The sequence below is a fragment of the Amblyomma maculatum genome, chromosome 4, assembly GCF_055883805.1.
Source record: "Amblyomma maculatum isolate TAMU_Amacu chromosome 4, ASM5588380v1, whole genome shotgun sequence".
NCBI classification, from domain to species: Eukaryota; Metazoa; Arthropoda; class Arachnida; order Ixodida; family Ixodidae; genus Amblyomma; species Amblyomma maculatum.
The window spans coordinates 113,464,756-113,486,616 of NC_139347.1; the positions used below are offsets into that span (position 1 = coordinate 113,464,756).

At 44.3% G+C, this 21,861-nt stretch overlaps 1 protein-coding gene across 3 annotated transcripts in view; it reads right to left on the reverse strand.

Moving 5' to 3' along the window:
• Positions 1-491: 491 nt before the first annotated feature.
• Positions 492-21,861, reverse strand: part of LOC146191973 (uncharacterized) — a 54,539-nt gene continuing 33,169 nt past the window's right edge. For 2 of the 3 annotated variants that reach the window (XM_084602360.1, XM_084602359.1), the window contains 4 exons: positions 12,269-12,550; positions 10,669-10,813; positions 8,002-8,271; positions 492-1,859 (listed from right to left, as the gene is read on the reverse strand). In XM_084602360.1, coding sequence (XP_084458486.1) covers positions 1,723-1,859; positions 8,002-8,271; positions 10,669-10,813; positions 12,269-12,550 — 834 coding nt within the window. In that variant the 3' untranslated portion in view covers positions 492-1,722. Of the gene's footprint in view, positions 1,860-8,001; positions 8,272-10,668; positions 10,814-12,268; positions 12,551-17,309; positions 17,479-21,861 lie in introns of all 3 variants that reach the window. The other variant, XM_084602358.1, reaches the window with a different exon arrangement.

The window sequence follows — 21,861 nt, forward strand, 5'->3', positions numbered from 1 at the left end:
AGCTAGTGAGATTGTGCTATCTATGTTCCATCTTCTATAGACAACACCTCAAGAGTATGAGCCCCCGGTATATCACAACGTGTGTCTCTAAAGACGCAATTTATAGGGCTATAACAGGTTGGAACAAGAGATAAAAACTTCTCTGTGAAAGTGTGAGAGCAAATAACTTTTTCTAGAGCCTGCTATGAGATTCTCTGTTCCAAAACAAAAAAGGGAGCGCACTCAACTGCATATAGATGTGCTTAGATTCTGCGGCTGTAGCATCACATGAAACACGCTGACAAGTACTTGCTATAGTCAACATGTGTCGTGCGTTTTTTTTTTTTTTTTTTGTTTTTTTTTTGCAAAATGGTTTACGTTCAATGTTTGATCAAACATTCCAGACCCCGAATGTTTCCGAACTGAGTAAAGCAGCCACAAGTTAATACAACGTAAGCTAAAAGCGAATCCAAACGACTCCCTCACGTTTAGGAAAATCTGGGTGCGTATAGTCGAAAGTAGAGCTAACTGTTAACATATGACAGCATGTAATTTGAGGAATGAAAAACAACCTTCAGGTTAGGGTGCAGCAGGCTCCTCGTTACCTCTCTCACTTGATCGGTTTCATGTAGTTCACAATGCTTTGTCGCGATAAGGTGAAATGAAGTATTTCTTAAAAGAGAGTTCTTTCTCCAATTAATCATTGACCGCAATCATAAAGCGAACGTTTTACAAGCCCCGCTCATCGAAACAGTCTTTGGTGGTGTTGAATCCGCACCATTGTACCAGTACCGAGGTGTTGTCAGTAGAAATACGAAGCCAACGGGTGAATGTTTAAGGCAAAGATGCTGCCCATCGAATCATGTGTGCGAGATCCGTAGTGGTGAGAGTATGAAGACATCGTTCGGAGCTCGCGCCAAAGACACCCTCTAATAGCCTGCCTGCGCTTTCCTTCTCGGATTTCCGCGTCGCTACAAGCATGGAAAGCCTACCATGCACGTCACTGTGGTCCGCAACGACTTGGTCTGCCGGTGGGCCTCCCAGAAAGTGCGCAGACAGCGACAACGAACTCCGATGGAAGAGTGAGGAACGCCGCTGAATAGAGCTTCCCTTTTTGTGACAAACACTGCTTTTCGCCCTCTTTACAGCATACTCGTCGTGCTGGATTAAGCGTGCCCGACAAAATGATGACGAAGAAGATTTCGGTCACGGGACCAACGCGATGTAACAAAAGCGCGAGCAAGACACAAAAATGCGGTAAGAGAACGGCGAAGCCAAAAGCCGCTGTACAATTGTAATTTTAGGATACTGTCTATTCGTAGACTGGTACATTTAAAGAAAACACTGGGCTCTGGTGCAGACGTGCTTACGCATTATGACAAATAGGCAGTCCTAAATTTATGTAACGATTTTTGTTGATCTTGACATTTGTGAGTGCTGCCCGAAAGGCAAAGTGTTCCGCACTACTTTATAAGAGGAGTGAACAATATTAGAAAAAAATGCGTTTGCTCGTTCTGATTTGCTTCACAACTTTTTAAATCAACAAAGACTATAGACGGTAAGCACAATCAGTTAATCACTTCCAAGTAATGAACCATTACGCATATTTTTTGTCTCGCTGTGGCGGCACGGTTGCTTCATAATGGGCAGTCACTACATGGAAGGAGCTCGCCTTCTTTGTTCGAGCAGAAGCGGCCGTGGGAACACGTTTTCATCTGGAGGCTCTCCGAGGCTGCGGTTCGTTTATTTCGAGACTGTCTCCATGGCTGAAATGAGAGCGCGGGTCAGTGCCGGCCGGTTAATTTTGCCAGTATCGGTCTTTGGCAAACAGTCCAAGAAAAAAACACCGCCATGAAGATGCTTGTGGACGGCAAGGTTACCTGCATGTACAAAAAAAAAAGCAAATTGATGTCGCACGTAGTACCCTTTGAAGCTTATAATCACAAAACCACACCTGAGAGGACACATTCGCCACTAACATCTTTGTTGTCATGTTCATTATGAACTCTCAAAACACTTAAATTAAAATTAAAATAAAATAAATTAAATTTATAAATAATAAATTAAATTAAAAGTGCATAAAATGCACTTTTAATTTGATGCCGCTCGACGTTATGGCGGCTGCCACAATACACGGTTGCTACAACTTCCGCCTGCTATTCTTGTTAGTGATAGAGCATATACGGTGTGATATATTTATAGTTTTGGGCCTTCACAGTTTGTAGAAGACGAGAGTGGCAATTCTTCATGCAGGTGTTAATGTGTATTCGGTATGTGATAACTTCTCTGAATGTAAATTCTTTATTGGAGAAGTGCATCGAGTCCTAAAGAAACCCCTTGTGTTTATGATCGTTCTTCGTTACATGGCACGCTCAAGAAACATGAACTATTTTCTCTTGTATGGCTCTGATACATGGCAATATGTATCTGTGTGGTATTGTCTAAGCAGGCAATAAAGAAAACTGCAAAGTTTCGAGTATCCTTAAGCCAGTCATGAGCGTTAGCCATCAGGCAGTGCCGGACTCGCTGCTGCCGCTTTGATCACGGTTTGCTTTCGCGCTGGGGATATTTGTCGGCAAACGGAATAGTCTGGCTTCTCGTCGTTCGATGGTCTCGGCAACCTGTCTGGCACGGCTGTGGTCTCTGTCATTAGTGAGGGTAGGTTCCAGAACACGTTGCCTCTTTTTGCCACGCCGCTTGGTGGACTGCTGGATCAGCCTGACACTACGCTCGCGTTCTCGGCCGCGCACTCGCCTAGATGGCGTATGTGATGGGTGTATTTGCCTAGGTGAAATGGAGGATCCGCGCGAATGAAATTTTATGATACCTACAATATTGACCACACAGCGAGAGAATGTTGCATTTGGAACCTGATGAAGACGACGTTTACTGTACAGCGCGAGATGTGTGTTGCAGTTTACCACGAGCCGTATTCGGCTGTGGCTATAGCATAATGCTCTCGTGCCAGGGCAATTTTGTTCCATAAACCTTCTTTTCACTATTTGATTACCAAAGTGGTCACGTATCACGCGCTGCTGCTATGCGATTAATTCTTGGCGACAAGCACTGAATACAAATTGCGAAATAACGCCGCCTTGACGAACGCGAGCAGTAGAGCTAATGCTCTAAAAAGAGGGCGCGACAGGCATTCTCTGTTCGACAACCAGCGAGCACGTTTGCTTTTATCACCACCGCCGAATTTCTCAGCTCTTCTGCGGGCACAGGTCAGCTTAATAATGTTTCTTTACTGCACTCCAAGACTTCATTTGCTGCCATCGACCTTGTCACCACCCCGTGACAATATCAACTAAGCCTACAGATATCCCTCAAACCGTCGATATGCCATCTCTTTTCACCGCACCTAAAAACATTAGGCGGTGGCTGATCTTGGATAAACGCACATAACATGCAAAATATTCAAGGCTCATGTAGCTCAGTTTTCCTTCGTTTGATTTGTTTTTACCACGTGTTGTCTTTTTAAAATTGGTATTTAAGGGCTTCTTTATGCTTTTGTTAATATGAATTATCATCTGTAAGGTCTTCTGGGCAAGCTTGGCAGTGGAGACGAAGACTATGAAAACCATCATCATCAGCCTGACTATACCCACCACTGGGCGCAGGCCTCTCCACATGTTCCTCCAATTAACCCGTCCTGTAGTAGCTGCATCCACTTTGCCCCTGCGAGCTTAACTTTATCCGCCCACCTAATTGTCTGCCGCACCATGCTAAGCTTTCCTTCCCTTGGAATCCGATTTGTTATCCTTAGCGGCCATCGGTTGTCCTGTCTTACCGTGCCCTTCCCATTCCCATTTCTTATTCCTGATTTCTATTACAATGTCATTAACTCGAGTTATTTCTCCGACCCACTCGGCACGCTTCCGATATCTTAACCTTACGCCTATCATATTCCATTCCATAGCTGTCCGCCCTCTCCTCAACTTAAGTAGAACCGTTTCTTTCGGTTAGCCTCCACTTTCCAGCCTTATAGATGTGTGCAGGCAATTTGCAACTGTTATATACTTTCCTCTTGACCGATACCGCTAATCTACTAGTCATAATATGCGAGTACTTGCCAAATGTGCTCCATCCTGACCTTATTCTCTTTGTCATTTCCGTTTCACGAAAACAGCGACATCCAAAGCACACCGTGAAAGCCCGTGATGTAAGAAACTCGCTACTAATATCGCTGCTAAGCAGTATTTCTTTATAATACCTTACCGACGACATTAAAATGCCAGTCCGTCCTTCAGTCGAAAATGGTTTGTTCCTCGGTGACCGTGGGGTTCGCTCCCACAGCATTAGGTCCCAAATATTTTTTTTTTTTTTGTTAACAGCATACTTACAGCCATCACTATCAGCCAAATTTGTAATGTTCTTCTCCTTCCGTTTCCTTTTCTGAGGTTTTCACTCTCATTCCTGGTCGTCTAGCCTCTACAAGCCTAATTTCTCTTTCTCATACGCGTTTGGCGGGATCCTTTTGGAGTACGTTATGTGCATAGGTCATGAGCCCGTCTTTTGAGACATTTTTGTTTGTTTGTTAGTTTTTGCTATCTTGTGAGCGTCGGCACACCCACAGGCGACCTTTTTGGAAATTGAGAATCGAGCTCTCCTCTCCCCTTCCCATCATTCTCGCGAACGAGGGGCTTTCTCCGGTGTTTCTTTGAAAAACAGGCTGGTGCACGTGCTTGTTTTTTTGTGTTTGTGTACACCTGTTCGCGGTTACGCGAGTGTATGACTGACACAGTACACAGATTACTATGAAGCGTACATGGGCTAGGAATAGAAAATAAAAATCTTATTTGTGTTGTTATATGGTTACGCGTAAACTAAAGATGCGACGAAAAACCGCGCAGCAAGCGCCTGACATATAGTGGTCTGCGCCAATCCTTCACCCGTCATTCAGAAAGACGGACCAATTGATGCCGTTTCTGGCTGTACACCATGCCCATGGCTGGACGGGCCAGCGTAGAGAACTAGGAAGCTGACTGTCTGAAGGGGAGAATAGGAGATCTTTGATTTCTATTTTTGCTGCTTTCCGGCGCGCGTATCGATGTTGCATTTTTCAGACTATCTCCGATACCGGACCTAAGCTTTGGATTTGTTTGTTTTTTGTTTTTTGTTCTTGTGTGTGTGTTTTTTGTTTTTTTTTTTTGTTAAGCGGGGATGCAGGCACTGGTAGCGAGCAGGACCGGAGCGGTGGTAGCTGAGCTTGTAGAAAGCTAGTCCGCAAATGCACTTTCTCTTTCTCAGCGATCTGTCCGCATAACCGGAATTTATTTACAGTTTGTTTGTTTGTTTGTTTGTTTGTTTGTTTGTTTGTTTGTTTGTTTGTTTGTTTGTTTGTTTGTTTAAAGTTTCATACCTTGGTCATAGGCCATTTAAAGAAATTGTTGCGGGTTAGCTCGGCTAAGCCTTGCTTATGCAAGCCAAAGAATTATGCTTGGTTACATTGCTGCTTGTTTTTTTTTTTTTGCTAAGCTGGATTAGACTCGTGTAGATAACCTAGTTTACTGAGCAGCGTAAACTCGATTAAAAATCATCAGACACGGTTTGCTGCGATCAAACTCCTCCAAAGCTGTCTACGAAAATAAAGGAAACGAAGCCGAAGCACTGATTCCAGTGCGCGACTCCTCCATGGCTTTCTGCGAACTTTAAGGGCACCAAAGTCGGGTCCAGATGCCACGAAGGTGTCGACCTCATTTCGAAGAAGAAAGTCCCGCGAGGCGAGCCAGATATTCAACGGTGGCTGTGAAGAGAAAGGGTAGGCAGGGGACTGGAAGGTTGTGTGCCATTGTGTGAGGCATTCTGTGAATATACAGCATTGAATTTTGTATATTTGTAAAGATATATATACCGTTGCGAATAAAGTTTGCCAGGTATGTGAAGAAAAAGCAGCACATGCGCGACGTAGAAGCAGAAGCGAAGCATCAGAAGAAGAAGCGAACGCCGTCGGCTTTTAGCGCTGCGACTGAGGTCTACTGGCCCTCCGCCACCTTTTCTCCTACTAGGCCAGTAAAACTATCGCTTTACAGCTATTTGCCAATAACATCCTAACATGAGGTTGCTGCCTGTCGATAATCAAGGTGGATCGTGCGATGCGACCATTTTATGCTAAATTTTATTCGCTGCCTTTCACTGGTATATTACTTTGATTGGGTGTTGGCCTCAGTGCACTCTTCGTTGTGAACATGAAAGAAAACTGTGAAATAAAGAAGAGAAAAAACTGGGATTGCGACGGTGTCTTGATCACTGGGTGACGAAACTGATCTTTTTTTCCTGGCCTGAGTTCAACACCTACCGGCGACGATCGCCATTTTCTCCTTCAAGGGTTTGCTCGATAGTGGCTTCAGAGCCACACTTATTATATGAAAGAATTCAGTTAGCAATTTTCGATAAACATTTTTAAGTCAAGGTGTTAGCAACAAGAATATTGCCCTTCTCCCCTCTCTGCACAGGCTAACGTGAAAGAAAAAATAACGCAGGTCTTGACCACGCTAAGCCACGCTCCGCCCGCTTTACTTCGATGCACCAAGCCAGAAGGCTTGATCGAGATTTCCATTCCACACCGCCGAGAAGGACATGAGACACAAGAAAGAGGCAAAGCAAGAATTCCTGTAGCCTGCAGTTATAGCAAGGTACCATCAGCGTTCCATTGATTTCATCATCAGCTTTCTAATACAAGTGAAACACGTATTCCGTTTATAGGGACAACACATACGTCCTTGTCTTTTGCGGAAGAAGGTGGGTCAGATGGTTGCACGACTACCAATTATGCCTGAATGAACATGAGCTATAAGGGAAATACTTCAAAAACGAATAATGTCGTAAATATCTATCGTTGTGAAGAGAAGTCGACTGTGCACGCTATTCTATTCCCTAATTGTAATTCCGCTTTCTCTTTCTATGAGGAAGCATTTTCCTGTCCTAGGCAAAATGCACTAACGTCTACTACCAGCATGCACATGCCACAACAAAACGTTTGAATTAGACAACCTGTGAAAATGATATAACACAACAGAATGCTCCGTCTATTTTGTGCGTCTTTGTAAAACAGGACTTTTTTCCATCCTCGGACAGGCTCCTGGTGTGAAACGGACCATGACAAGATAAGCCAGGGCTCTACAGTTACCTTTCTCAGCGTATAAAGAATCTATGAAATTAGGTCAGAGTAATAAGAAGAACCGCGTGCACAAAAATATGAGCTGTTTTTCCCTGCTTTTGATAACACTGAGGACATCACAGGTCTAGAAAAACGGCTAGAGTACTATCGTTCTAATGCTGCAGTCAGCTTCTGAAAACGCCTAACCAAAATCAGGTAAACGAAACCTAAGTCGCACAGCACATAGTAGTACTAACTGGTTTTATTTATAGGCCTTATCAAAAGTGTAGAGCCCAGAGGGTCTGCTTCTGAACCATGTAGCGGCGCCGATTTAGCATTCATGGAGGTCCTTTCTATTTAGGAAGGCAGGGCAAAAATTTCGTTACCATCAAATGGTTTGGAACACTGAAAATGCGTCACAATGAGCATGAAGTCGCTCAGAAGCAGACCCCGTGAGCTCTTCACATTTAACAAAGACTGCGCATACAGTTTAAAGCGTAGTACCCACACCCCAATAGATCGCATAATCTTGAAATCATTAGGTATGTTAAGAAAACGTAAACTCAGGACTGAACATACATTGTATATTTTTCATATAACTCCCACCGCTGATATAATGCCCTCTTTATACATGATGCAGTTTTCAGCATTGCTGGTTACGCAGCCAGTTAGCAAAATAATATGAGCGCAACAGCTTGTTAAAGACGTCTGAGCAGAGGTGTGTGAATTTTCATCTTCGGCCTTGCTTCGCTGCAAAAGAATCTTGCAAGGAAGATTCTAAACTGCAGCGAAAAACAATTTTCCTTGCGATAACTACGTGGTTTCAAAGGACATGCACAATAAGTGTAAGTGTTTCACTTTTCACTGTGAGAAAACTGCTTCCTGAGACGCTATAGTGCGTGTTGCGACCCCTTAACACTCACGTTCAACAGTGGCCTTGATGCTTTGGGTGAGCCGAAAGCGGTCTCTCCTGCATCCTTCTTCGGTGAGCACGACAGCAGCTGCAGGCGCCTCGCCCAACTCGCCGTTCGGTAAGCCTACCACAGACACCTCGGCGATTTCGGCCCGGTGTTCGCGAAGCAGTAGCTGTTCCACTTCCGCCGGAACCACCTGGTTGGCCATGCACTTGATCATCTGCTTCAGTCGGTCGACGATGTAGAAGCGCCCGTCTTCATCGTAGTAGCCGATATCTCCTGCAAAGTATCACTCGATTGAACGAAGGAACCCACACTTAAAATAAATTTAAAGGCGCATGTGGCTTGCGCGAACATTCGGAGAAGGTAATACCATAGCGCATAGGTAGATGGGTTTATTTAATAGAAAGGCAGGGAGGTTGGCAGGAATGATTAAATTCAACGCGTATCATAGCACGCATCATAGCGCATGTTAGTTGTTTCTTTCCCTTAACCACTGCATTGAGAACACCGAAGGATTAGCGTCGTCGCTTTGTCATTTCAGCATCTCGTGAGTATCTATATCGCTAAGTATATAGGACTCAACTTCACGGTGTCTCATCCATAAGGGCTGCACATATTTCACCGCGGCTGGAGAGTGAATCACATAGAATTTAGAAGGTAGTGAGTGGCAACGAAATACAGTACAGCGTACAGTCGTGAGAAAAAGTGGTATACAACACTCAGCCGGCTCGAAACAACTGCATGCCAACTTTATCTAGCAGCAGCTAAGATCGAGACAATAGCGGCAGTGCCCCATTCGACCCACATGCTTGTATCACTGTCGCTGTTCCTTACGCTGATACTAAATGGCATTTCAATGCAGTGTTCTCGAGCTGTGTCACTGGCTGAGTGTTGTGTACCACTTTTGCTAATGACTCTACATTTATTTGCACGTTGTCTCACTGCTTTGGGCATCGCTGAAACTGTCAATGATTTGGAGAGGTGAACTCCTCACGCTGCGAGATATAGGGCAAATGTGCAATTTTTTTCAATTACTGCCTCATGATCTGGGCCATCGGCACTGAAATGACAGCGCGTAGGTAAACTTTTACGCGCGCAAAATAATAGAACTCAGATATTTATATATCTTTGACTCAATACCTGTGCAAGAGTAAATTCACAATTTATAGTTACCTGTTTCCTTCTACATACCTCATCGATCAACTCAACTGAGACACTCCTCTAAACCTGACAATTTAGGAGCGAATAAAATAATTTAGGACAAATCAGTGCATACCTCTGGATTATGAAAAGGGATTGTGGTAAGGTTTTAATTATTAAACGCCTTGGTGACTTAATGGTTATGGGGCTAAACCTTTTCATGGAGGCGAAATTTAAGGTGCCCATGCATGTACGGCTGGCGCAGTGGTTACGGTGCTCGATTACTGATCCCAAGGACGCGGGATCGAATCCTGGCCTCAGCGGCCGCTTTTCGATGGAGGCGAAAAGCAAGGTGCCCGTGTGCTGTGCGATGTCAGTGCACGTTAAAGAACCCCAGGTGGTCGAAATTTCCGGAATCCTCCACTACGGCCTCTCTCATAGCCTGAAATAGAAGAGACAACTGGGCGAGCTGGTACGGTGACATGATGAAAAGAACAGCGCTACAGACGTGGACGGAGGTGGAGAACAAACACCTCCGTCCACGTCTGTAGCGCCGTTTTTTTTTTCATCATGTCATAGCCTGAGTCGCTTTGGGACGTTAAACCCCACAAACCAACCAGCCATTCATGTACGATATGAGTGATTTCTAAATTTTTCCTGGTAGTCTAATTACATACAGCCCACAGTTATACTATCCGTGTGAGGCGATGTCGCTTTGGGGCGTTAAAACCAGTTATCGGAACACTAAATACGCATATGTCAGATGCTGACTACAGCCAGCCTCCGTCCATAAGAGGGTTCTGACAGTCAGTTGCTTACTTCAATATTTGTGTTTGACTGTAACAAAATTTCTGCACAGGCGTTACTTTTACGGCGAATACAAGTTTTAGTATGTTGAGTTGCACAACGCCCGCATGATGCCGTTACCAAGTAACAGGATATCCGAATCATGCATGAAGGTATTGATCAGTCGGTCACCAACATATTTTGTTAATAATTCGATGATTACCGAAAAGCGGAAGCCCAAAGATGACGAAAAAGGCACTCGGCATTGTCGAGGAACGGTCTGATTTCGGGCTTTTGAAGACTTAGGTACGTGGGTTATCCCAATTTAAGCCCCTGGCTTCCTTAGATATAAGCGCCATCAATCAGGCATAGCAGATGAGTCACTTTAAGTAGTGCCTTTTTGTAGGACAGTCGATGAGGCATCACAGAAGCGTAGCGCAAAGGAACACGGACGACCGGACAGAACGAAAACGGGTTTAGCGCGCTATGCTTGTTTTTAATTTCGTCTTGTCATTGTTCCTTTGCGCGACATCTCTTCGTAATGGTTTGTTTAGCGATTTTATCAACGATGCCAGCGCGTTCACTTTGTGCCAGTTTGTCCAGTCTCACATCGTGCTCCTACACACGCACTTTTCACTTCATTTAAATGCCTAAAAGGATTCTTGAAAACCTTCGCAGGGAAACGTTTCCCACGTTTCATCCGTTCATGAAAAACAAGTTGCCACTTCGTTCCCAACTACTTTGTACCCGATTTGTTCCAGCCTTCCTGGTCGATGAGTTCGGAGGTTTCTTTGGGCCTGTTGTAGTAACTCCTCAGCATGGATGCACTGCGGTAACAGATCTCTCCTTTTTGATGGGGGCCGAGTTTCTGCCGATTGATCACATCTAAAACCTACAAATGCACAAAAGTAACAACAAATCAGCTAGAGCTGAAAGTAAACGCTTCCCATTCGTCGAACATGTCTCAATAGAAACCAGTCAGTTCTAACATCTAGTCTGGAAATACAATTCGTCCTATGGTTTAAGTCACAGTAATTACACACGTTTGTCCCAATATTTATGTTCCTGTCGCCTTGCAAACAGCTATAAACAAAAGGGCAAAGCAAAGACGCGATGTCGCTTATCACTACAATTTTGCTACAAGATCCATTTATCTTTCTCCGTTCGGATAGCAACTCAAGCCTAGAAGCGTTGAATAAATTTTACTGAGTGCAACGTGCAACGTTTTCCTGCATTTCCACTCACTAGGCTGACAGTGATGTTAACAGCTGTATATTAGTGGCTATATATAAAATGTCGAATTCCATTCCCTGCTCCATGTTTGATCCATGTTTGAATAATAAAATGCACTGAGACGACTTGGTTGTTGGGAAGTGCTTCCGTACCTTGAAGCGCTTCTTTTTCTTCAGCTCAATGTCAACGAAAGTGACAACTGACCAAAACACGCCAACAACCGTCGAGTGAAGCAAACAAGATCTTACCTTGCGCTGATGGAAATATTCATGTGAACTAGGAAAGGTTTATTTCGATGCATGAAACCAGGAAAAGAAAACTTGTAAAATTGGACGTTTCTTGGAGAAGCATTAGCCCTCTTGGTGTATGCTGGCATGTAAATAAATATTGCTGTGAATGATGCTGCAGTGACATTGCCCGTTTTTTTTTTAGTTCTTCCTACAATATTTCTCCAACGATACTGCTGTATGTGCTTAGAATTAAAGAAGTAAATAAAAGTATAGTACAAATTCTAAAAGTTAAAAAGCTCCTATGAAAATTACTGCAAGAGCGTTCGAATTCAGTGGTTGAGATGAAACAGCGTACGGAATAAAAACGTACTAAAGAAATGTCTGGTATGCAATTATCTGCCAAAGTAAAAGATGGCGACCACCTGAGAAACTGTACTAAGTTGAGCACGGCATGGCACATGGCAGCATGTGAAAACGTCGTCACAAAAGGTATTCACCCTGTAGTGGAGGCAATAACCTTTCAGCTGCGATGGTGCAGTAATTAGCTTTAAAGGTGTGATCAAACCTACGGAAATTATGAAACGCAATCGCATCATGTGCGATTGTTTTAAGTCATGTTCTCAAATCTCAGCATTTGAAAATTTATTTTCTAATGTTTGAGCAACCACTCCCTCCTCGCTCCGTTCAACGAACAAAAGCGTCAATCCAAAAAGAGGACTCATTTGAATTAATTTGTGGAGCTACACTGTCACATTTGCAGCGTTCGGAAAGGCACCACTTGGGCTCTAAAAGAAGACTAAACTTATTTGTCTCCATACATGCCTCCGTTCAAGGCAACAGCACATGAAATAGCGCCTGTCTTACAATAAATGACCGTGTCTTACTTTTACTTCCACCGTCGTTGCAGGCACGCCTACGTCTGTACAGAAGTGCTGATTGGCAGTTTGCAGTGGACTTGTAATGATGCCACAAGACTCGGTCATGGCGTATATGTTCATCAGCTTCTCGATTCCGATGAACGCCTTGCGAGCAGCCTCTGCCACCGACGTTGGGAGCACGCTTCCGGCCACAACTATTCCCCGTATGCTAGGTAGGCCACGGTGAGTGCGTTCCATCTCACGCAGCAGCGCTTGCAGCTGAGATACGAAAAACATTGCCGCTGTCACCTGTACAAAAGAGAAATATGCACAAAAACGTGTCAAATGAATACGCGTCGCCATTCAGTCTCTGAACAGGTTATCGAAGTTCCGCTTTCAATATAGCGGTAATGCACGCCATAAGTTCAAGAAAAAGCGCTTTCACGACTGAAGCGCCACAACCGCATAGATTTAGGCGCAAGGATTATTCATCATGTTACCATCACTTTTAGTAAACTCGGTAGTAGGTAGCACACAGACTCGGTGATTAGTGCAGATAGTGTTTCACTGAAATACTTTTCGATAGTCAACTGCGTAATAAACCTCTCGGAACATGCGTAGGGTAGCCAATATTTGGTAAGGTTACGACGGGAGTTTCGCCTTAAATGGGTTTACAAAGCTGACAATGCATAATGAACGAAGCAGTAACTATCAGGAAGCAAGCATTTTACCTTCAATGCCTCTCACATAATTTTGCACAATCATATTATGTTACCAATCGAAATATTGTGTTGAGTGGTTTATTTATTAGAGCAATAAATATCTCCCTTCATTGCTTCGCATTTTACCGTTTCGAGTTTAAGGGATATGTGTACGCTGCGTCATCTTAACTTCATGGCGCGATTTCCTTTTTCTTCGTTTGTCCCCTCTCTGCATGTGTAGGATAAGCCACTGGGCAACGCCTAGTTAACCTCCCACACTATTCAGTTCTTCAGTTTCTGTCTCACTTTCCCAGAGATTTTTTTCGCAGTTAGCAAGAGCGCATGAAACTTTAACCGACCACGTGTAAGGTCGAGCATGTGCCTTCCCCCCCCCCACACACACACACACACACACACACACACACACACACACACACACACGCATGCACTCACACAACCGATTAAGGGCTCACACAGGGTGTTACACTTAGTTGGTTTCATGTGCTGGCGTGCGAAAGGCTGTGCAAAACACATGAAAGAGGCCGGAGGTGTGCGTGCGTGTGTGTGTGTGTGTGTGTGTGTGTGTGTGTGTGTGTGTGTGTGTGTGTGTGTGTGTGTGTGTGTGTGTGTGTGTGTGTGTGTGTGTGTGTGTGTGTGTGTGTGTGTGTGTGTGTGTGTGTGTGTGTGTGTGTGTGTGTGTGTGTGTGTGTGTGTGTGTGTGTGTGTGTGTGTGTGTGTGTGTGTGTGTGTGTGTGTGTGTGTGTGTGTGTGTGTGTGTGTGTGTGTGTGTGTGTGTGTGTGTGTGTGTGTGTGTGTGTGTGTGTGTGTGTGTGTGTGTGTGTGTGTGTGTGTGTGTGTGTGTGTGTGTGTGTGTGTGTGTGTGTGTGTGTGTGTGTGTGTGTGTGTGTGTGTGTGTGTGTGTGTGTGTGTGTGTGTGTGTGTGTGTGTGTGTGTGTGTGTGTGTGTGTGTGTGTGTGTGTGTGTGTGTGTGTGTGTGTGTGTGTGTGTGTGTGTGTGTGTGTGTGTGTGTGTGTGTGTGTGTGGAAGGCACACACAACCACTCATGCATGCACACACGCTCGAACACACAGCTCTACTTTACGCTCTACTCAACTTAGTCCAACCGAAACTTAAGCAATCTTGATTACCTAACGGTAGCCGGTCATAACGCGGCGGCTGGTAAAAGATGGTGAACAGCCAGTAGCTAACACTAATTGATACTCTGAGACTGCGAGTATTGTCATCGCGCATCGACCATGCCAGCTGCGCGGGCGCCTCGAAACATTATTTGGTGTGCTTATTTTCTGTGCACGTGTAGTTTTTCTTAGCTGCAATAAGATCAATTGCTGACACACTCCAAACTCTCCGCTCAGGCAGGTACTAGCAAAGTTGGATGCAAGATGCATTATAGCAGCTCTTAACGCGGTACTCTTAAAGCACGAGTTTGGAAGAAACTCTGCTGTCCTGCAACAAAAATTAAGATTTGTCGTGAGGATCGTGACCTCACAATCTCCCGACCTCGCGAGGATACGTCAAACGTCCATCAACGATCACGTAGTACTAGAGCGATGACATTACCACACAATATGTCATTATACTATACGTTTATGTCGTCATGCGGACTTAAAAGTTCAAAAATACATTTCCTCTACAACTGTACATACTGCGAAAAAATCGCGGAACTGGAACAGTAAAATTTAAAACCGCCGAAACGACACGACGGTGCCAAGGAGACAAGAGAGGGTGGCGCTGCCAATTAACATTTATTGAGAACCCGCTTGACTTGCATGAATCAAACACGCGTAATGTGCCAACAATAGCAAAGTGGGTGGGTGTAAACAGATTTGGTCTGCTCTGGTGAACGCGACTATGGCTTAGAACCCGTAAAATATCAAAAGCATCACGCTACCATGAAACCTTTCAAGTAGGCGTCGTTCTTCTTGAGTAAAAAAAAAGAACATAGAAGACATTTAAGCTTCTGTTTTCATGTTATATGCAGCAGCCTTATAGGTTCCTCTCAGTGGCTCCTTCTGCTGATTTTCCTGTAAATTAGCCCCTTATTACCATGCAGTTTGCTTCTTTCTTAATCATTAATTTCTTACGTATACCCTCTCTAGTCTCCCACACTTATAAGCTACTACATAGTGTGATCCTCACAGGACATATATATCAAGCCGCGCTATAACCAAGGTGCAAGAACGTTCTTGCATTACACTGGGGGTAACGTGTCAACTTATGAAGCAAAGTTCTCAAGTTCGGTTCTCATATCAGAGCTATTTTATTTTATTTTTAGTGCAATTCACCCATTTCACGTGCCTATACATATCGCATTGACTTAACTTGAGTCATGTTAAAACCTCTTAATTTCAAACTCTCAGGCTGTGTAGCTTCATTGAAGAAGTGATCGGAATATCAGGTTATCGGAAAAGCTTTAGTAATCTGCGAGTTTCTGATAATGTTTCTATATTGAGTAGCTAAGTAGACGAATTACAAAGCACAAGTGGTGAGCTGGACAGCAAAGCAAATTGGTTAGGGCAAAATATTAATAGGCAGAAAGACAAGAGAATGTCCGAGTAACTCAGAATGAAGCAGCCGCTTAGTCTATGGAATAAGGCGCTTATGTGGGTAAGTAAATACAGATATTAAGGGCAGGTAATCAATTAGAATTATAGCATTATTTAACAAGCAGAGCCAGTAATGAAGTTTACCAGGGTCCCTCGAGAGGAAAGTGCATAGTGGCGCTCACTAGTACTAAGAGACGTGCAGGCTAACGAAAAGCGTCGAATTTAAATCGAGGGCTATAATAAGCTACATTTCTTAGTGTGCTGTGGGTCAGGAAATATTCTACTTAATGAGATCCAACAAGAATTCAGGAATACAAGTTGACATGGCCAAGGCCGAGCGTCTGATGCCAATGTTAGATTAAAGAAGCTCGCCTAAGGCAGCGGAGTGCATTACAAGAGATGGCAACCGCAGCGAAATGTAGTGGGAAGTTCTAGGCAGGCGGCCGAATGAGAGAGAATCAGACCGTGCTGGCTGAGACGCATTATGAATGTTCACTATTTAACTGTGCACAATATTTACTGCTCAATATGGACGCGCGTGTAATCCCCAACAATTGATAAGGTATACTTTTTCCTCCTGTAGACGTCCTGCTTCAAAACACGATTACGCTGCTTGAAGCAAAAATAGCAAATTGACATGACCAAGGCCGACCGTCTGATGCCAATGTTAGATTAAAGAAGCTCGCTTAAAGCAGCGGAGTGCATTGCAAGAGATGGCAACCGCAGCGAAATGTAGTGGAAAGTTCTAGGCAGGCGGCCGAATGAGAAGATAGTTTGTGAAGGTAAAGTACAATCAGCTAGTAGCAAGACCAGGCTGATGGCCGGGTTATAGAGCTTCCTTCACAATGCTGGTGTGTACAGGTCGGTGATTATAATGATGATGATCAGGCTGACATAATCATGCTTGTAGACTCTATCCTTACACAAACCGGTATGCAGTAACTCTGCTCTTGCCTCCTCCCGAAGGGACAGTCTCAGCTTGTCTATTCGCGAATAAAATGAGTGAAAATGAAAGGGTTATAGGAGAAGAGGTATTAATGATAAGGTGGCGAGAGAAAGCAAGAGAAGAAGCAGACAGGCACTGTCCATTGGTAGCTTCCAGGCGTATGCAAGTGCCAGCCTGATCTATAGAGCTCATTCACGTGACGTCATTGTAGCTCCACTGGCCACCATGGCACCCACAACGCAACGTCAGAGAGGGGGAAAGAAAGAGAGAGAGAGTGAGAGTGCCTACGGCGAATCATCACATGGCGTCGGTGAAATCCAAGCTCTTGTTGTACGGCGTTGCAAACGATATCTCAAGTGTCCGCAAATAAACAGTGCGCAGCAGGGAGGACGCCGGTAGACCGGCGCCGAAGTGTCGTAAATATTATTTTGTGTGCTTTTAGTTTCGAACCGCCAAACATTATGGCGTCTTCGCAACACAGGGTTGCCACAACTGCCGTCGACTAAACCTGATAGTGAATACGGTCTGTAGTGCTAGACTGAGAGAGCTCCTAGCCTTGGACAGCTGCCTGCAAGCACAGCTTTGCTTTCAGAGGGCATAGTTAGTACCCGATACCTCATCCCAGGCCATATACTCCACATACCATGAAATTCTTCATCCTTCCACCCGATGAAGATTCCTCTCTGCCACTACCCATAAACCTTCATACGACAGTACAAGGCGAGTATTACCGCATCTTTATATGTCTTCGTTAACTTCAAAGCACAGTGAGAAAATACACCTGGAGTGTCTATGGGTGCCTTCGAAGGGTACGGAAAATAATCTAATTCTGAAAGGCACTTTTCGTGGTTGGCTACCTTGTGCTTATCGACAGCGTCCATGATGTCTAGGGGGCCTGTCATGGTCGGCGTCACAATGCATATGGCCCCGTCCAGCACGCCTAGGACGGGGTACATCATCCCAGACTGGTGCATGATTGGGTGTTGGCCTAGCACCACATCGTTTTCGCCCCACGGGACATGTATCCTGCAGAAATGAGCAACACGATATTTGCCAACCGAGTACAAACGCCGCGACCGATGTTAAAACCGAGCCATGCGGCAGAAGCTTCCCACTGAGCACATTCGCCTTCCTAAAGGCGAATTTGTGAGGCGCAAAAATCTCTTCGAATACTTCGACACCGAATATTTGTTTTTGGCACGCCCGAGCCCCCTCCTTCAGTTACTTTTACGGTTTCCAGTGTTTTAAATGGGTGCCTATAAAAACTGCCTCTCACGTTACAGTGCTTGAGGTTGTCGAATTAATCGTCTATACTTCGTGTTACAAACGCTGTTTAAGGGCATTAGGAAAATGCTCACAAAGACAACACAAAGGCATTAGGAAAATGCTCACAAAGACAACACAAAGTGTCTCACTTCATTTCAAACAGTCTTTATTGTCTGATGAATGAAACTGCCATTGGGTAAGACGACCCTTAGCCTACATGAAGCAGCGTGGAGGTGTTTTTGAATTTGGAAAAATAAACCTGTTGAAAGGAATATGCGCAATGCTTTTGTTTTAGACATGCGGTACAGTACCAAATACGCATAGAGGACACTCCTTCGTTTAAGGAGAGCCAAAAATATTTATCTGCCATTTCTATATAAACAATGAGCCACGCGCGCCTGCTTGCGAAGAAGTGCATGTGCTTGTTCAGCTTGGGATCTAAAGGGCTAGCATATTCAAATAAAAAATATTTATTATGAACAAATGCATGCCATACAACTCTGCTCTTCAATGTATTTTTCTCACACCATGCACCTAGTTGCACCTTCCTTAGTAGAAAACGCTGCAAAGCAAGTACTGGCGAGGGTGGGGGGGAGTTAGATAGTTTTGATCGGGTTGCTTTAGCTAAATGGAGGGTGCTACAGCTGTATTTGCATTCTTTTCAAAAACTACGTTCTCTCTCTCATGCGCCTATTTCTTGGGGTGATGTATAAATTCGTGCGGCCCTGAATAATGACCCTGTATGGTTCAATTTAACAGGGAGGATGGCAGCTTACGTACTGTGCCGCAGCTTTACAAAGGTACCTGCAAGAATTGCGTGTACATGATGACGGTACAGCGAAGGATGAAAGGCAGTTGTGCAGGCCAATGCAAACAACAGGGTCGCAATGAAGGTCAAAAAGAGAAAAATGCATTTCCCAGCAGCCTTAGCAGCATAAACATTCAAGACAGTGTTGTGATGGCAAAATGCTTCAAATCAAAGAAAATCTAAAGAGGAAATACGAGTAGACGCTCAAGCTCCGCCTTCAAGGGTGAGAAGCGAAAGGGTTATTAGCAGCCGCCTTCAGATCTCATTGCTGATGCCCATTCGCTTAGACACAGTTTGGTACTTCTGAATCATCAGCCCCTTAATTTACCACAGTATTATCTTGCAGACACTCTTCACCACAAAGCCGTAAGCTCACAGCTTACGTAAAAGACCACTTGCGATTAAAGCGCCAATTTAAGCAAGGTACACAAACCTGCCTACTAGGCCTAAGGTTATAACGTAACTGGCTCGTAATTCAGGCTTCCCGGAATCTAATTTCATTTCATACTCCGCAATAACTGCCCGCATGATGTGCCCTCGTGGTGTCACACAGACCGCCGATCAGTCTGTTCCCGATGATGTCACTTGAAAACTATCCCCTCTCAGCGACATGCTCGTAATCTTTTGCCTCACAACGTGAATGCCTATACAGAATTTTTTTTTTCATTACAACGGAGCATGAGACGCTTTTGTCTAAACAGTTCTGCATGGCACTAGCGAGCCACATCTTCTTAATCAGCGAGGCCTGCGATACATGAATGGCTACTTCTTTAAGGTTTAAGCAGAACAATAAAATGAAAAAATTGACAGGCTGACCTTTCTACAAAGAACTGGCAAAGAATAAACTTGTAAACAGCACCCTATGTCATGATTAAAAAGTGCTGAAAAATGCACATTGTTATGAGCGGCGAGCAAGACTTGGAGCAATAAAATCAATTAGCATTATATCTTCAAACATGATATACCTTGGGTGCAGGACTGAAATAACTTTATTAATGTGACAGCACACGCAGATTTTGTTTGAAACGTCTCTTCTGACGCTATAGTATTGTTAATATGATTGCAATATTGACTGAAACTTGGTGATACACTTTTAATGCATAAGCCTTGGGGTTTACGCATTACAATTTCTGCGGGTGCGTAAAGCACTGCAGAAAGTGCAGGCTGAATGCGTGCAAAAATATCTGCTAACTCGTACATCTGTTTTCAGATAGGTGAGTGAAATTGAACTCAAAACTTCAAAGAGCCGTGATCGATGTAGAAGACATAAAAACCCTAAGCCACGCAGGTATGTCCGACCAGCTTATCTGAAGCGGGGATTTTAGATACCTTCTGGTGATCTTTCATGTAACTTGGTTGCACAAGGTGACAGCAAAAAAGTGTTCATAGAAAATGTGTCCAGATAGTGCCTCTCTCCGCACACGAAATTGGCCCTCTGGCCCCCAAACTTTGGGCTTTGACCAACATACTGAAGAGCTCTCGTTACCTCATGTCTCCGTTGGAGAAGCACGAAAAATCTGTAAATAAGCAGAGCCTCCGCCGATGACAGTGGCAGCAAGTTAGTGTAGAATACGAGAAGAATAAGAGTTACACCAAGGCACGTTTTCTAGGCCGGTGGAATCACACGTCCGCAGCGTTGGCGCGGCTTATGATGACTGGCTATCTTGCAATGATATCCAACTGTAAGTGAGCCACCCCCCAAAATTTGGCTTGCTTTCGCATTCTCTGCGCATGACTGGCTGCGCGCAGTCATAGAATCTATTACACCGCATTTTTCTTACCTGTAACATTTTGCTTGCCCTTCAACGTGCTTGCCCGTAATTTGTAGAAAAACTCTGATTTGGCAGTCAAAAGCGCGCTGCAGGGGGGCGATGATAGCGGCAGTTGCGCATATGCTTCCACACAGCCCCTCTGTGGGCTGATTTTCATTGGTGCTCTGCTATACATCCTCGAGTAGAAAAGGCTTAACCCTAAGCGCTTATTTTCAATAAAACGTGTTTTTCAAACGTTAAGTAGAGGAAAGCTATTATTTCGCCGTGGCTAAGCGAAGACGGAGTCGTCCTTGCAACACTCATCTTAGGTTGACTTCGAAGCCACCTATACTTTGTGCAAATCGCCAAGAGAGTTTTCTGCAGTTTTCTCCACAGTAAACAGTAACTCGCCTAGAGCGTAGTCTTTGTTATCGCCGCATCATTGTGCCGTATGTGCTAGGGTTCGTTATACTGTTTGAGCGATGTACATCGCACGACGAGCCGATGAAGTTACTTGTTGCTGGGTTTATTTTTGCATAGAGGCCAGTGAGTCAGTCATTCGTATACGTGTAAGTGATTAGTAAATTCGTGAATGTGCCATGCACACGTTGTTCATGGTATTTGGCTATGCCATGCACAACGCATTCATGTAGCAGGACGCCCTCCCCTATCACCTCTGACGCTGCCATTTGCTCGGACGGCACCACTAAAGACCCTCCATGTGGCGGCAGATTTTCCCCTTTCTTTGTATTTGAATTTCTACGCAACCAATCTTCGCGCTCTGGCAAACTCAGTGCCAGTCTCTTAAAGCTGAACCGGCAAGCAAAACCACATTAAACAGTGCTTTCTCACGACTTAACCGGTTTATGCGGAGTTAAGCCCAGGCTACTTTTTCTTGGCACGAACCGGGTATTCGCCTATAATTATTGGTGCAAAATGCAACTGTCTCTGAATTTTTGTATAGGACCGGCATTTTTGTGATCCCTGACACGTTACCAGCTCTTCAGACTATTAGGTTGTTTTTTTTTTTTCTCAAAAACAAAAACTTTATTTCACTGCTCCGTAAATCGCTGAGGCGGCAGAGTACTACTGCGATCCTCCAAAGTAAGTGTATTAAGGTGTTCTTGCTAACCTGTATAACAAATCTCGCTGGGTATGTTTAAGAAGAATCTCCACAAGCGCCTACAAATAATCGGCGGTTGATTCTCCGGTGGTACTTGCAATTTACCATGGACGTAACGCTGTAGAAAAAGCGATGAACGAATGCTGGGATGAATTGGTGGCCCTACATGTACCTCAGTTTAATTCTTTTTTTTACAACCTCTGGCGCTCTTTTTTCGGGTAACAGTAGCATATATGTCATAACGAGACGCTAACCTATCAATTAAGTTACCTTGTATTCCACTCCAAGTTACCTTTAAAGCCCATAAACAACACACGATTTTGACAGCGCCAAACTTTATTCATTCTAGGTGTTACTATTTTTGCGTTCCCTCTTGATGCATGGACTAAAAACCACAAGGAATATTTACATCAAAGTTACAGTACTACAGATGTCTTTAACAGATATTTCGCTGTTGAAAT